The 17373-nt window shown below is 49.9% G+C and overlaps 1 protein-coding gene across 1 annotated transcript in view; it reads left to right on the top strand.

Moving 5' to 3' along the window:
• The window catches only part of TRAM2 (translocation associated membrane protein 2), a 69876-nt gene that overhangs the window by 21259 nt on the left and 31244 nt on the right, over positions 1 to 17373 (top strand). The window contains exon 2 of the mRNA XM_065885537.1: positions 17133 to 17196. Within this exon, the coding sequence (XP_065741609.1) occupies positions 17133 to 17196 (64 nt within the window). The remainder of the gene's footprint in view (positions 1 to 17132; positions 17197 to 17373) is intronic.

The following is a 17373-nucleotide window of genomic DNA, read 5'->3' as shown; positions in this document are numbered from 1 at the left end:
TGGCTTCCTTGCAGGTGTGGCCACCAGTACCCACCAGGACTTTGGACTTGGGTCACTTCTTGTCCCCCGCACGCTCCCCCTGGGCAGCAGAAGGGCGTGAGGGTCTGGTGGGCTTGTGGTCTCGTCCAGTGGCCCGTCTCCTCCAAATCCTTGTCTTCTGGACTTCGCATGGGGGAGGCTGAAGCCTCTGTCTTTAAGGCTGGAGATGGGCTGGCCACTGAGACTGCGGACTCTCTGTGCTCTGCCTGCCTGGCCTCGGGCTGGGGCCCAGTGTGGCCCGGGGCCTGCTTGTCAGCACGTGGCTTGGGTTTCCGCGTTAACGTTCCCACGTGGGGATCGCAGAGGATCGAGTGTCGAGCTGGCTGATAGCGCTGAGCCTTCTGGAGCAACCAGCTGTGGAACTTCCAAAGGGCTGTGTGTAACCGGCTTGGGAGATGTGGTGGGTGCCAGGGGCACCGAGATGGGGACAAAGAAGCCAGTTTGTAGAAGGAAAAAAATAAATGAGCATAACAGTCTTGGGCCGTTTGGATGGGGCACGGCGCTTGGGCACCTTGGAACCCCTTTCCTCTTCCCTTCGGATTTTTCCACTTCCAGAGCCCCCTTTGGCCAGTGACCCCTGCAGACCCCCTCTGGGTAAATACAGCCCCTGTCTCCCACCGCCTCGCTCATTACGCATTCCTTTAATCTGGCCCATCTCCAGGTCGCCAGCTGGCAGAGACTCAGCAGATTCCAAACCCCAGCTGGTGCCAGAGTGCTTACACGGGGAAGCTTGGCAGACAACTTGCCCCCAGGGTGCTCAGCTGGAGGAAGAGGTAGAAGGACGTCCCAGAGCTGAGGGCCAGTTTGTTTGCAGACTTTCCCTCCTCCCTCTCTCCCCCTCCCCTCTCCCCCACCCTCCTTCAAGGCACACTCTGTCCCCACAAAGGAAAAAGGAAAAGAATCCCCTGTGTCTGAGGAGGTGCTGGGCTGGGGATTCCCCGGCTCACCCCTTCCACCCACTTCCGTGCAGCGCTTGGAGCACATGCAAGCCGAGAGCCTTTTACTTCCTGACTGGAGCAGATTGGATTATTGAGACCTTATTTGTCAGTGTAAAGTCAGACCCCAGAGTGGGTGTGACTTTCCAAAATCAGGGCTAGAAGCTCTGTGGTCGAAATACCTGTGGCCTGGGATTCCTTCCTGCAGCCTGAGGGCAGTGGTGTCCTCAGTAAAGGCCCCTGAACATGCAGGCGGGTGGTTGCTGGTCCACAGCCGGGGGCTTGTCTTGATGGGAGTTTGTGAGAAGCCAGTCCCAAGGCTTCCTGCACAAAGAAAGCGGTTTCTCTTGGTTGTCAGCATCGTTGGTAATTGGGAACTCAGAGAGTGACTGTGCCTGCCTCCCACTAGTTTCCCAGGTAATATTCCCAGCATGTGTGGATGGGAGAGCATTTTGCTGATTTGAAGTGCCCTGTTGCCAGAGGTTGTATTGATGAGGTTAATGATTATCAGGTGGTGCTAGTATTAAGCCTTTTATTTGAGGAGCCAATCGGCTTCCATCAGGGTCCCACAGGAAACAGATGGGGTGATTGAAGGTTATTGAAGGCATTCTTAACAAGGGTGGGGATGGGATGAAGCAAGACAGATTAGGGATGGTAAACCCCCAGGGCTTGCAATCGTGGAAGATAGCCCTAAACCTGAAGAGAACGGGGATGGAGTGGATGCAGAACTTGTTGAGATGTAAAGGAGAGTGAGAGGGAGAGGTCATGGCCACGGGAGCTGTGGCTGCAGAAGGGGGGCTGGACCTTTGGTACTGGATCTAGCCACTGCCACATCGCCCAGTGGGGAGGGAGCCAGGCAGTGACCCGCTCCTGGTGCCCTCTCACCTCCTGTGGATTCAGGCGAAGCCAGGGGTCCAGGAAGCCCATTGCTGCACTCCATAAAGGTCATCCGCCCTCTGCTCTGGGCCCTGGGGCAGGATGGAGACTCGCAGCCCAGGAGCAGTTGCCGATTCTCTTCCATCTCCTGTTTGAGTCCTGCCTCCTTTATGCCCACGGGCAGTCAGAAACGGGGGAGGGGCGGGCGGCGGCGAAGCGAGACCGGTGCTCCTGAAATACTGCAAACGCTGACAACAGCCCTTTGGGGCAGATGTTTCCTAATTGCAATAAGGCAAACCATGTAACGTGTTTGCTTTAAGCTACCTATTACCCTGATCTCTGGTGAGACCAGAATTGTCCTGGCTTCTGAAAAGTGGCAGCGCGTCAAATGCTTCCGCATCCCTCTTTTGCCCCAGTTCAGACAATACTCAAGTACCACTTAAACCCATTTCCTTCTCAGCCAGTGAGTGCTCTGTACTCCTGGCCCTCTGGGACCAAGAGGAGGTTCCAGGGGAGCATAAATAGGATTCTGATCATGTGTCCCATTACCACTAGTCTTGGAATATCTGTATCCATTGGGAAATTACTTCCCTGACAGTTTCAAGTGGGGGAGCTCAGACTCACTAGACCATCAGGTAACTGATAAAATTAATTGGTAAATTATGAAATGCGGGACAGCCCGTAGAGTGTTGTGGCTGGAAATGGAGTTTGAATTTTTATGTGACAGTGTTGCCTCCCTAATTGAAGGAAGCAGTTGTTTTTTCATCTGGGCTTGGCTATTTGGGGAAGCAAGATGTTGAAATGCCCAGGATGCTGGAATGGACAGCATCCCATTGATGAACTCAGTAGGCAAAAAGTTGACTTTGGAGCCCGGTAGCTTTTAGAATGAATGGATGCATGCAAGCTCCAAGGGGTCTGAGGGCCAGATTTCCTTTCCGCTTCCCAGTTTAGACTAGCTTGTTTGAAACACAAGGGGATCTCAGCTGTTCTGAAGTTGGCCCATGCAGTAGATGGCCCCCCAAAGCCGCCATGATGCACTAAGCCAGCTGGTTCTATGTGGAGGCCTCCTGCACTTTCCCAGCACAATCGTGATTCTTCTCACCCTCCCCCCTCCCCTCTACCACAGTCTTGTACATCTTCCTGGCTCAGCTCACCTCGTCCCAGAAGTCTTTCCTGAGGAGATCCATAGATCTCCATACCCAGAGCACTTACTGATATTTACTGAGACCCTCCTTTGTGCCAAGGACCCTAGGGGTGCAAAGATGAATGAAGCCATGGTCTCTGCCTTGGGAAAGTGAAAGAGCCCCGACTTGTCCTTTGTGTATTCATGTCCTGATTCATGACATCTTTTCTTGTTGTCTTACAAATAATTCTTCACTCGGCAAAGTCTCCATCATTAGTTTTCAGGCCCATTGTTCAGGGGTGCACGTGGTTAGGAGTCCACAGGTCGCAGTCCGGTGAATCTTGGGTTCCAGTCCCACTTGTGGGGCTTATTAGCTGTGTGCCTTTGGGCAAGCTTCCTAAGCTTTTTGAGCTTTGATTGTTCTGTATAACAGTGCTTCTGGGAGGATTAAATGAGAGAGTTTCTGTTAAGTGTTTACAGTGATTCCTGGCACATAGTAGGAGCACGATAAATAGTAGTAGTGGCGGCCGTGATAGTAGCAGTAGTAGTTTCTCTTAGAGCTGGAGGTTAAATGAGGTGAAGCTGTTTGGTGTTTAGCACGGGCCCCACATTTAATGAGATCTCACACATTCAATGTTGTTCCTTACAGACTTGTTGAGGTAATCACATAAAATGCCTCAACCTGTCCTGACTTGCAGTAAATGTTCAGTAAAGGGCGGTCAGTGTTGTCACCTCTGAAATTGAGGAGTTGCGCTAGATTGATAGCTTCGCTTCTGATTTTGGTCTCTGAGCCTTTGAGGGAAGGAAGTGGGTCTTAGAATGTTTTTCATCTCCAGTGGCATTGTGCCTTGCCCAGGGCATGCACTCAGTAAATATTCTGTGATTGATGGGTTGATTTTACATTTTTAAAAGTTTTTAAAATTCTTTAATTTTTCAGTTCTAACCAAAGGTACGTTTCTGGGGTGTGAAAGTGTCTTACCAGCCTGCTTTGCGTGCACACGTGTGCGCGTACACGCACACTTCTAATGCTTTCTTGGACACATCCGTTAGAAACCCCGGTGGGACCATTGGCAGATCCAGGAGAAGGCCCCAGGAGGCCCCTCTGTAGCAGTAGTGACAGGCACTGCAGGCCTCAGAACGAGGACCCTGGCCCTCGGCCAGATGCTTATCTGCGTGTCTGAGGGCTCTGATTCTGAACCCCATCAGCCCGGCTAGAGATGGTGAAGGCTGACGGAGGGATGGGAAGCCGGAGGCCTCCTGTGGCCAGCACCCTCACGATCCCCCCGGAACCCGCAGAACAGCCATCGTCCTGTGAGTCCATCCAGGTGGCCCTGCCTCTCCCTCTCGGGCCATGACTGAAGGTGAAGCGATGGGCTCGGACAGGGGCAGAGGAAGCGATTGACGAGACAGAGATGGTGCCCAGCCCTGTAGCGCCGGCCGGGGAGGGGGTGTTAGTTTTGGTTTTGCCTCTCCCACCACGTCCTCCACAGCGCTTTGACTTCCTGTTTCCCCCCTCTGAATTACATCAATTCAGGCGTGCTGATGGAGCCTCTTCTCTGGGTCTAGACTAGTGTCAGAACTTCAGAGGGGGCAGGGATCTCGGGGAGCGGGTCCTGAGGGGGGAGCTGCCCAGGGCCGGTGTTCCCCTCGGCCATCCCTCTCTTGTGGTCCTGGAGCTCATTCCCTGAAGACAGCCCCCTTGAGTAGATGTATTCCTTGCAGCTCTCCCGTTTCCTGCATATCCAGTCCCTTTTCCTCCAGCGGTCTCTCTCCTCACCACACGGAGGTTCGGAGGTTTGAGCTCTTGCATCCCTCCCTGGCCTCCCGACCGCTGGAACAGGCGGTGCAGGCTCATTTCCCCTTCTCTCTCCCCTTCACACTCACCCCGTGCACCAGCTTCTGCCCCCTCCTTCTCTGCAACATTTATTCAGCAAGGTCCCTGATGACCTTCCCATCCCCAGATCGGATAGACTCTTCATGTACTCTTTCATTCCACAAATATTTATTGGGCTTTCGCTGTTCCAGCTGCTCTGGATCCATCAGAAAAAAAAAAAAAAATTAAGACCCCTGCCGCCTGCAGCAAGCATCTCAGCGCCAGGCTGACTGGACCTCCCCGGAGCCCGGACTCCTTCCGTCGCTCTCCTCCCCTGGCTGCTGGGCCCCTTCTGCTTCCTCCTGCCTCTGTTGACTGGTCCTCCTCAGCCCACTCTCTCCCTCCCCTCCCGCTCCCAGCCCTGGACCACAGCTGTTTTCCCTCTCAGTTGATGATCCCACCATGCGCAAGGTTCGGAATAGTCATACTAACGCCAAGCACGTCTCACTGAAGCTATAGGTTTCTACGACCGTTTCCTGAGCAAGACGAGAGCACTGCTCCTGGCTACTCCCCGCCTGAACTTACTGTGCCATCGAGCCCTCGGAGAACGACCCCACGCTGCCTGTGTGTGTGGCCGTCACCTTCATGCAGGCCTGTGTTATCCTTCCTTCCTACTGGCTTCCTGCCCCCACGCTTCCCCAGCCCGTCCTCTGCGCCCGGAGCGGCACGAGCTCTCTGCAGTGGAGACCTCATCGTGCTATGCCTTGCTTAAAGCCCCCTGCAAGTCGGATAAAGCCCAGTTTTTATACCTGCCATAAAGGGCCCTTCACAGGACCTGGTTCTTGCCAGCCTTCCCGCCTCATCACCTTCCTCACACAGACCATCTCCCGGGAGTCCTGTTTCTTCTACTTCTCTGCCTGCCTGCACGCAGCCCCTTCCTGGCTTCTTTCAGCCTGTCCATCCCTTTAGGATACAGATTGGTCAGAACCTCCTGGCTGAAGTTCTCCACGTCAGGTGGGACCCCCCTCTGGCCTCCCGAGCTGCTGTAAGGTACCCTCTAATAATGACGATGTTGTGTTGCAAATGAGCTTTTCCATACTGATTTGTCTGGCTGGGCTCCAAATTTGGGTGGTGCCTTTCCTGCCTGGGTTGGTGTTTGGGGCGGGGGCATTCCTGTGTCTGGGAGTTGAAGGGGCAAAGCTTAGAAAACTGAGGTTGGGTAGCTGTGGAGTCCTGGGTTCCAGGCAGGGGTCCTGATTCCTTTGTAGGCACCACGGAGTCATGGAGGACTGCAGCGGGGCCTGTGGTATTTTAGGAAGGCAGATCTGTGGTCTTTCTCAGTCAGGGAGGCGGCGAAACAGTACCCAGGGTGGTTCCCCTCTGCAGGCCACGGCCTTGGTTCCTACCTTAGGGTGTGGGTACAGAGCAGTGGCTGAAGAGCTGTGCCCCCTCCCAGGCCTCGGCAGGGAGGAGTCCCCCGCCCCCTTGTGTGTGCCTGTGTGCTGCGTCCTCCCCTCCTGCCTCTTGCTGTGTGGTTGTCTTGCAAGGAGATCATCTGTGCTTCTCGGCCAAAGCTTAAGGTCACTGGTGGCCCTGGTGGTTCCTGTTCCTTCTTGTGTCCCCCTGGAATAGAGTGGGGCACACCTGGCCCCTGACTCTTGCTCCAAGGCCTGGCTTCACCAGCAGGTGCGGACGGGGCGTTGCACACCGAGCGTCGGGTGAGGGTGCCTGCAGCCTCCCGTCAACCTCTGAGGACCCACTGTGAGTTCAGACTCCGTCCAGCCTCTCCCTCTGCGGTGTGGTTTTCTTCCTGGGCTGCCTTCGCCTGTGTGAGGCCACAGGCAGCCACCTGGGGTGCTGAGAGGCTGTGATGGAGGCTGGCCTCCGGGGCAGAGAAGAAACACCACACATTTTTAGCTGTCATTTAAAATACCACTTTCAGTTAGTAAAATGAGATTTTGTACTAACATATATAGCTTTATCTGAGTGTGCGTATGTGTGTGAGTGTGAGAGAAAGTATCTTAGAATACAGCATGTAACCTAGATATCAGCGTTTGCCTGGGCTTTATTCATTCAGTTGAGGGGTATGGAGGGACTCTTGCTGCAAAGTGTGGGTAGTGTTTACCTCAAGCAATGCCTTTGGGGTTCGATTTGTACTTTCTGTTTATCTGTAGCGCATTTTTCTGGGAACTCTTGCCTTTCGTGTTGTTATTTTCCTTCTCCACTTCGAAGACGATTTGGAACATCCCCTTGTGAATATTATTGGCTGCAAACAGGGCTGTTTGAGTGCTGGGTGTTTTTTATTCACCTTGATGGCCTTGATTTAATTCACCTGAATCGAATCATCATCCATTAAGTTCTCTCAGGTGCTCTCCTGCAGGGGGTCTTTGACTGGTCTTTGTAGACTCAGGCAAAATAGGCTGGATGCCCGCCCAGGGCGGGGTTATAAGGCACATCCCGCGAGAGCGGGAAAGAGGCAGTTCAGAATAGGATGCGCAGAGCAGAGCTCCCGGCCTGGCCTCAGGTTCCTGCGAGGGTGGAAGGTAAGGCTGGTATGAGGTGGCACCCCAGAGGCCGTTGCTGGGGCCTGTCACCTAAATCCCTCACCCCTCAGTGGGGTAGGGCTGTGCAGATACGGGACGGCAGAGATCACACATCCTCAATGCCAGAGGAATGGCGTATTGTCGAAACTCGCTTATTTGCCGTAGTTTGCTCAGTTTGAGCGTGGGCAGAGGTGGACAGCCTGGGTCAGGGCCCTCCCTTCATGTGCCCGACACAAGCCAGAGAGGAATCCGAGGGTTCCCGTGGGAATCAGCCTCTGCCCCGCTGATGGGCCTGGTTGGTGGCCCCTGGAGACGCTTCTTTGCTGTCTCAAGTTCGTTTTTCTAGCAAGCGCCGCTCCCCACGCCTGGCTCTTCCGTCAGAACTTGGGGATGGACGTGCTGATGTTCTGAGTAGGAAACTTTCCAGACGGTGGAGCATAATTAAATATGGTGGCCGTCGGTCACTGTCTGCCTGCTCTTTTCCTCCTAAATTGTAAATAAGCAAATGAAGGCAAATCCACCTGGGCTCCGCCTGGTCCAGCTACCTGGCTCTTCAGAGCTCCTGGATAATCCTTTCGCTTCCCCCATGCCGGGTAGCCTCCCTTGACAGTTGCCAATGATGAGTGCCTGGCCGTTGCAGACACATCTGTGCTGGTTAGAATTACCCCACTCCTTGTGCTGATGGAGTTAAAGCTTCTTTAGAAACTGAAACTCAGACAACCTGTGATGTATTGGTGCCGTGGTTCCTTTTCTGCAATGAAATCTAAAATGTTACTTAATCGGAACCCTCCAAAAATCACTTGGAGCCTGAAATTCTACACTCCAAAACTCTTCCTTTTTTCTTTGTTGATTTTTAATTTATTTTAAAGATCATATTGCATCTGAACAGGTGGCTTTTGCCCAAAAGGTAAAGATATTTTGTCCTGACCCATGTGGGTGTTTTAGGAATATCCACAAAGAATCTGAACTCTGCTATGTGGTGCAAGAGAAGCACATTTTAAGAACACTGACATTCTAAAAAGTTATTTTGTGTGAACACTTCCTTATTTTGTTGTTATTTAAAAAATTTTAATGACCAAGCGCTTCTTTATTTTTATTTAGGTTTTAGCTTCTGTGAGGAATGGTTTATGAGTATATGCTGACCCACCCAAACAAGCGGAAAGCTCCTGGGGTTGGGGGTGAAATATATAATCAAGTAAGAGTATTTGAAATATTGACCCAGGGCTCTTCTTTGAGGGAGCAGACGAGAGTGTATATATCTTAAGGCCTCCAGAGAAGAAGTATATTTATTACATGGAATGTAGGTATTTTATCTAAGGCTATCGGTAAGGCACATAGTAGGTCAAGTTCAATAGGACTCGGAGCTTTCACTGCCGAGGGCCCAGGTTCGATCCCTGGTGGGGAACTAAGATCCCACGGCGAGGCCAAAAAAAAAAAAAAAAAAAATTAAAAGCTCAACTTCAGAGATTTTTAAAACTCTATAAGTGACCCTTTCTAAATTCCTCTTGATCCCAAAATAAAGTTTAGACCTTGGAACCAATGAATGTCCTAAAGCAGGCACTATCATTGCATTGCGGCTGCTCCGATGATACAGGTTTTTCTCATAAATATACAGTGTCGTTTTTTAATCCGATACAAAACTGCAGTCGTGACCGTTAGTAGGGAGTCTTCTCAGCCTGGTTAACACAGGCTTGTAGAGAATCTGTTTTGTGTGTTTGGGTAGCTTTGCCTAGTTCTTGCATTAAGGCAGTTTTTCAAGTGAGAAAACTGAATCTCCAAACGTTGCTAAAAGCCACCCAGAAGGTCCTGTCAGCATCCTGCCCCTGGCTGCAGGCACTCGGCCCTCCCCGCCAGCCCCTGGTCATCCAGACGGAAAATTTCAGAAAGCAAGCATGAAAAGCATCTTTGTCTCAGCTGTATCTGCCTTTTATTGAGTGACAGTGGGGCTGCAAACCTCATACCTCAAGTACTGGCCCTAAAAAGGTGTGTGCAGGTGACCAGCCCAACTCATAAAGCCAATACTTCAGGAGAGAAGGGCTAAAAGACTCTTTTATTAAAAAGAAAAAAGAAAAAACAAGCCAAAAAAACCCTTCCTTGTCAATTGGGCATGACTTTTATTTATTTTTTTTTAACTTTTTTTCTTTTTCTTTTTTTGCAGTTTTTTAAAATTGAAGTATAGTTGGTGTACAATATTATATGTTACAGGTGTACAGTATAGTGATTCACAATTTTTAAAGGTTATACTCCATTTATAGTTATTATAAAATATTGGCTATATTCCCCATGTTGTACAATATATCCTTGTAGCTTATTTTATACATAATAGTCTGTACCTCTTAATCCCCTACTCCTGTGTTGCCCCTCCCCCCTTCCTTCTCCCTGCTGGTAACCACTAGTTTGTTCTCTATACCTGTGAGAGGCGTGACTTTTTTTTTTTTGCACGGTACGCGGGCCTCTCACTGTTGTGGCCTCTCCTGTTGCAACGTGCAGGCCCAGCGACCATGGCTCACGGGCCCAGCCGCTCCGCGGCACGTGGGATCCTCCCGGACGGGGGCGCGAACCCGCGTCCCCTGCATCAGCAGATGGACTCCCAACCACTGCGCCACCAGGGAAACCTGAGAGGCATGACTTTTAAATGTTCTTCTGTCCGACTGAAATTTTTCTATCCACCGCCTGGGCAGAAAGATGCAAAATCAATTTTGGGAAATTCTGAGTGGGGGTCGTTTGGCTTCCTGAGAGCAGGCTGGGCCGGGAGAGGGGGACAGGTCACTTGGCTCTACTTGTGCCCCTGAGGACCAGACCATGAGCATCTCTCAGTCAGAGGGGTTCCGGGTCAGCCGCTTGGACTGTGTTTCAGCCCCGGGGTAAGAGAGGCATTGTTCATGGTGCCGAGCAGTGTGGGGAAGGGCTGCCTTGAACAGGGGTCCTCCTCCCCTCTCCTGTCCTCGGTGGCTCGTCTCGCAGCGCAGCCCCTTGCAAGGACCAGTGCGTGAATGTGGCCAAGAAATAAACAATAAGCCAAACCAAAGGTCAAATACTGCTTACCAGGAAAACCATGAGCCTGCCTTCATGACATCTTTCCTTTCTTATCTTTGGTGCCCAGATATCAGCTTGCAGTGTAAAAGGGCAGATTGGGGTATTGGGAAGCCCAGGTGTGTCCGGTATCTGGGGCTTGCGGGCTGGCAGGCTGACTTGAGAGGCCTTGTTTTCTCGCTGTTGTATACAGATGACACCTGGGCCTCATCTTCACAACCTGCAGAAGCAGGAACATATTTGAAACTTGTGGGAAGACCTCTCAGCAGGCTGTCGGCGTGAGGCTGTGTTTTTGGCATTGACAGGGAGTGGAACCAGGAAATGATAGCCTTTTGGAGCTGAAGGTGGAGAGGACCTTTAAGGACATCCGTTCTGACCACCTGCTCCTGTCTATGCTTATCTGTAAAATGGGAATGTTACGAGTGTCTGCCTCTAGGGTGGTTGTGAGAACCGCCTCAGAAGTAATTTCTGTAAAGCACTTAGAAACGTGCGTGGCACTGAGTAAACCCTCGATAACATTCACTGCCATTATTTTTGTTGTTCATGGATGAGAAGACTGGGGTCCAGAGAGGTAAAATGCCTTGCCTGAGGTCTCCCGGCTGCCGCCCCAGCAGAGCTGGGACTGGAGTCCAAGTCCACTCTGCTCTTCTGGCAGCAGCTGTTTACTGGCATCCTTGGTCTAGCAGCAACTGAGAGCTCAGATTCATGTGCCCCTAATAGAACATGGCATGTGGAACGGTTTTGGTTTTGTTATGGCTACACAAGCATGCTCGGTGTCACTGGCTTTGTGCTTGATGCCCTGTTTGAGTTAAAAGTTCAGTGAGGCTTCCTCTGTGTGTGTGTGCGTGCGTGTATGTGTGTGTGCGTGCGTGTATGTGTGTGTGCATGCATGTGTGGTGGCCCCTGCTACATAATTTAGTGTTTTCCTTTGCATTAGTGTATTAGCATGTTTCCACTTTTAACCTTTCACCCACTGATCCAGGCATTTAAAATGCTATTAAACTCAATAATGTTTCCATCAATAGCCTTAGAGGTATGGGAAATAATTGGAATGACATTTTTAACGGGCTCCTGTTTCTCAGCCCTCTGTGTTACACAAACCCAGCCAGCGCTGGCAGAGGGGGGGCTTGTTGGCCGTTTCGTCCCTGGTCTGAGGTTGGGAAGAGTTGGGAGTGAAGTTTCGGGGTGCCAGAGGACCTTTTAAAGCACAGAGAATGGTTTTTGTGCTGGAAAGGTAGAGTTGCTTTTTTAGGGCAGTCTTTCTTGTTTTCTTATTAATGGACGAGGTGAATCCAGGAGCTGATCCCTCCTGCCTCCTTCTGATGGCTTCGAGAAAGCTTAGGGCCAAATTTCTGGGGACCTTTAGCCAACAACTTGGACTTTCTGGAATGAGGTTGTGTGGATCAGCCTCATTCCGGCTCCTTTGCCTTCAATATATATTTTTGGTTGTCCTCTCCTGCTTCTGTTTTAGGTCACCGTTCTATTTTATGTGCTGTATTGTGTGTCTCCGAAATTTGTTTTTGGAACACAGTTTTAAAAAATCAAATTGAATGTTGTCTTTTCTGTTTGTAAAGTTGTGAGGTCCTGCTGGGGAGGGGACCTCTCTGTGCCCAGGTTTAGCCTCTTCATCGATAAAACGGGGAAATGGACATTATCTTAATGAGATGTGTAACGTGGGAGTGAGCACAGCTGCCTGAAAGAAGGTTGCACGGTTTGGAATGGTTTCACCTGCTACGATGAGGGGCGTAGGGATGGAAAAATGCTGGAATCTCAAACTTTTTGCTTTAATCGGAGTCCCAGGTCCTATTCTCTTAGAATCATGTTCGGAGAGCATTTGTTAAGCATTCATCTGCGGTTATTAAATATTATAGCTGCTTGCAGTATTCGCTCTTCAAATAGGCATTTATGAGAGACCTACAACGTGCCCAGCACTGGGACGGACCCCAGGGAGAGGGGACATGCACAGGGGAGTGAATGAGGGCAGAGGACAAGCTGAGGGTCAGGTGACAGTGCAATACTGGCTCCCCTGCTTAATCATGTCTGCATTTATCAAGTGCTTGCCGAGCACGGGCCGTTTCTGGGCACTGTTGCAGGCAGTGGGTTGAAGTTAATCAAGATGAGTGAGATCCCCACTTTCTTAGAACTTACATTCCAGTGAAGGGAGAGTTTAAAAACGAGGAAAGACAAACCCCATAAAGCTGTCTACTTACCAAGGGTGAATTTTATGGTGTGTAAATTACATCTCAATAAAGGTTAAAAAAGAAAAAACCTCGGCCCTCATTGGCCTTTGAGTTTGCCGCAGGGCAGCTGACCCTCACTCGCCCGCACCTCTTGGGTGTGCACTGGGGCTGCTCGCTGACATGTATATGTGACCTCAGAACCTGATCTCCGGGTTTTGCGGTATCTGTGGACGTGCCCAGGGCGGTGAGATGTGTGGCTCACCCAACGAGATGTCCCCGGATGAAGGGGGACCCAGCGACACTCTGCCTTCCTGGTCCAGCTCCTTCTGTGCGCAAGTGGCTTTTTGCCGTCTGTTTAGTGCCACGTTCTTGCATCTTGTGCCTTTTGTCAGTGACTTGGCTGCTTATAAAATGGACCTCACGCGTGGTGCTGGGCCACCGCCTCGGGGTCCTGAGCATGGGGAGGCCGTGAGGGGCCTGGCGGAGAACATAAGCGTGTTAGAAGGGCTTCCTTCAGGTGCGAGCCACAGGTTCAGTGTTCACACTTCAACAGCCTGCGTTCCATACAGCGTCTTTCAACAGGAACACACATAAACCAAGGTTACATGTTGATTGGTTGATGGAAATGGACCAGAGGCCTTTAGGAACCTAACCCCTAGGAGCAGGGTCCTTTGTCGCTGGGATCACGGTAACTTCCAGAACAGAACGACTGGGAGTAACAAGAATTGACTGGATATGCAGGGCCAGGCCAAGGGCATCTGTCCAGCCCATATGCCAAACGGCTGTCCTCATTAAAAAAAAGGGGGATTATTCTTCCAGCAGTTACAGGCTGATGCTCTGTTGTGTTAACTCCTGTGTCAATAGCTGTTTCCCTTAATTCAGGGTACAACTTCTTGTGTAGGACAGCATTACTTCACATACCATTTTTGTGGGTGTTATATATCTGACTTGGGGCTAATTGAGACAACAACACAGCTGCATTGTGGTCTTTGTTGCTGCGCACGGGCTTTTCTCTAGTTGTGGCGAGCGGGGGCTTCATTGTGGTGCGCGGTGTGGTGCGGTGGCTTCTCTTGTTGCGGAGCACGGGCTCTAGGCGCATGGGCTTCAGTAGCTGTGGCTCGAGGGCTCTAGAGCGCAGGCTCAGTAGTTGTGGCGCATGGGCTTAGTTGCTCTGCGGCATGTGAGATCTTCCCGGACTAGGGCTTGAACCCGTGTCCCCTGCATTGGCAGGCGGATTCTCAACCACTGCGCCACCAGGGGAGCCCACAGCTTTTTTTGAAATTGAAGTGTAGTTGATTTACAATGTTGTGTTTCAGGTGTACAGCAAAGTGATTCAGTTATACATATATATCTATTCTTTTTCAGATTCTTTTCCATTATAGGTTATTACAAGATATTGAGTATATTTCCTGTGCTGTACAGTAGGTCCTTGTTGTTGATCTGTTTTATATATAGTAGTATGTATCTGCTAATCCCAAACTCCTAATTTATACCCCTCTCCCTGGCTTTCCCCTTTGGTAACCATAAGTTTGTTTTCTAGGTCTAGAAACACAGCTTTTTAATTTGTTTAAAACAGACTTTCTGCCTGTTGCATTTTGTGCTTTTAACCAATTGAAGAAGCCAGTGGCATTCTTAGTTTTATCTTGTCTATGTTTGCCACTAGTATATCCCTGTGATTTTTTTTGTGCCCTTTATTAACTGCCATCTTCTAAAATCTTTTTCAATAAAAAGAAAGGATGCAAAAAAAAAAAAACAAAAAGGCCACACATCTGTATACACTTTCGCCGTGAGCCCGTTTTATTTGGCCGAGCTTTTCGGTGTTAAACATTAGGGGTAACCCTGTGGGAAACAGTAATGAAAAGCACTAGTATGTTTAGGAAGTTTTTATTATATAACCACTTATCTCTACATTGACATCAGTAAACGAAAGGTTGACCTACATGTTTTCTGTGTCACTATACTCTGAATACTTTCATGTACTCTGAATATTTTTGTGCCTTGGTCTTTATGTTCCTGTAACAACCATTAGATTAACAGAGCTAAGAAAGTGATTTAAATAGTATTTAATAAGTTGTAGCCCTTATACTAAATAAGTCAGAAGGAGAAAGACTAATACCATATAGTATTGCTTATATGTGGAATCTACAATATACAAGTGAACTTATTTACAAAACAGAAACAGACTCACAGACATAGGAAACAAATTTATGGTTACCAAAGGGGATATATTAGGAGTTTGGGATTAGCTGATACGAACTACTTTGTATAAAATAGATAAACAACAAGGTGCTACTATAGAGCACAGGTAACTATATTCAATATCCTGTAATAAACTATAATGGAAAAGAATTTGAAAAAGTATATATGTGAATGTATATGTTTATATATGTGTATATGTATATATATATCGCTGAATCACTTTGCTGTACACCAGAAACTAATACAACATTGTAAATCAACTATACTTCAATTAAAAAAAAATTAGAAAAGAAAGTTGTAGCTCTTGTCAAGTGGCATAAACACAATCCAAGTTATAATGTCAGAGTAAAATGAAATAAATTCCAAGTGTAGAAATGCATGGGAAAAGCTCTCAGAGAACTGACCCCATATATGTGGAGAGAGGAAAACCAAGACCGTAGAGTGAATATTTGGTTTTTAACTTTACGTATTTCTGAATTGTTTCACTTTTTAAAAAGTATGTTTCTCTTGAAGTTAAAATAAAAATTGACCTAAAACATAAGTTGATTAAATGAAATGAATTCTCTGGAGGACACAGACAGTGACTAGCCAGAGAGGCCTGCTTTGTGAGGCTGGTGAGGGTGGGGCTCCCATGAGGGGCTCCCAGGCTGGGCTACGTGTGGGCTGCTCTGGGGAGCTTGGCGGCTCCCTGATGCCCCCGAGGGGCAGGGTTAATTGGCTGGGGCAGCCCAGGCATCGAGATTCTAGAAGCTCCCCCAGGGGTTCGGATGTGTTCTATGCACGGGATTCTGATGTCTCTTAGGAATGGACTCTGGCCAACTTCAGGAGGCCGTCTGGGGGTTCATACAGGTGACGGGGTCTGTGCTCCAGGGCAAGGCTGTGGGAACCCCAGCAGAAAAGTCTGGAAGGCACTCAGGGCTAACCAGCTCTTCTTCCATCCCCGCTCAAGATTCAGAGCCCAGGAGAGGGGGTCTGATGGGCTGGGGAGAGGGTCTGCTCCCTGTATCCTCCTGGGAGGGCCGTGGTCACCACAGTGACACCGTCACAACACACAGCTGGGAGAGGTGTCTCCTCTGGAAGTCCTGGTATGTTGGGAAGGGGCAAAGGGGTACTGTTCAGCCAGAACCCCACAGAGGTCTGCTTCAGCCCACCAGCTTAAAAGACGAGTGTGTTTCCTGAATAAAACTGAAGGAGAGATTGTGCCTTGAGCGTGGTTCAGCGTTTGGTGAAGGGGCTGGAAGGCATCATTCAACCATTTCTCTGCTGCTTCTGCCACAGTCCAGTGCGTTTCCTCCACACCCACAGTGCACCCTTCACATCTTTTTGTTTAGAGGAGAACCAGTAACGCTACGGTTGAGGTGTCCCCAGGGGCCTCCCAGAAAAGACCTGAGGTCTGGCCGCCCCTCACCTGGCCTCCGCACCTGCTCCAGAACCGTGTGGGGGCGCTTCTCAGCCCCGGCTGCACGTCAGAAACATCTGGGGAGCTTTAAACAATGCTAACGGCTGGGCCATCGCCACCCAGGCCAGCTGGAGTACCACAAATATCCCGCCTTTAGAGACACGGGAAGTGAGGCTCCAGGTGTAAGATCACGGCTCCTGGTTGCGAGGTGGGCAAATGCAGAGGCGCTGTCTGAACCCAGGCAGTCGGTTCTTGAGTCCAAGCTTCGAATCCTGCACCTTGTAGTCTCCCCCCTGCAGGCTGAACTGCAAGAGGACTGAGCTGGCCACTAATAACCAAGCGACGACCTCAGTTCTTCCACAGCACAACCGAGATTTGAAAGGCAGCTTTCGAAATAAACAGACCAACGGAGTGGAGTGTTATGTTCTGCCCCCCAATAGGGCGTATGTGAAATTAGCAGCCGGAATTCTCTGTTTCTGAGGCTCAGGTTTACACTTTGCGGGCTGCCGCCCATGGTGCAGTTAGCCAGCGTGCTGGGGAACCTCGGCTAGGTCCTAATAAGTTCCGGAAATCTCTGGAAGGCTGTGACCTTATCTTCTGTTAGTTTCTGACTTCGCCAATGCTGGGGACTTAGAACCAACGTGATAAACACTTGAATGAATGGCAGGCAGATTTGTACCCTTTGCTGGCGAGCTCTCGGCCGGCTGAGCACACCTTGTTGTGTTCCATCTGCAGCGAGTGCAAGTCTAGATGCCATCCAGGACTTGGGATTGTTTCTTTTGCTTTTAGTGCAGGTATTGGGAGGGATGTCATTCAAGAAAATGGGAAAAAAACAAATGGTGCTAACTTGTGCTCTAGGTGAAACCCTTCATTGGAGAGGCCTGTGGGTCTGAGACGTGAGAGGCGTGGCCCGAGGGCTGGTAGCAGGCTTTGCTTGTTTCTTTTGATGTGGACAAGAAGCTAACATGGAACTTTTTCCCTCTATTTCACAGGTCACTGCCAAGACTGCCTTCCTATTTATTTTACCTCAGTATAATGTTAGCGTGCCTACAGCAGGTAAGAAAAGCACTGGTCTCTATCTTTCCCGGGCCCTGGTAACCCCACAGTTCTTGGAAAACTTCCTTTTCCTGTGTATGTGTATATGATCATTTTAGATATTTAGACTCAGCTTCCAACTCCCTGTTGCTGTGAAGATGCAGCTTCAGGCCACGTCTGGCCCTCAGCCCGAGGCTC

This window comes from Phocoena phocoena, chromosome 10, assembly GCF_963924675.1.
Source record: "Phocoena phocoena chromosome 10, mPhoPho1.1, whole genome shotgun sequence".
In the NCBI taxonomy this organism is placed as follows: Eukaryota; Metazoa; Chordata; class Mammalia; order Artiodactyla; family Phocoenidae; genus Phocoena; species Phocoena phocoena.
This window is presented reverse-complemented; position numbering and strand designations above follow the sequence as displayed.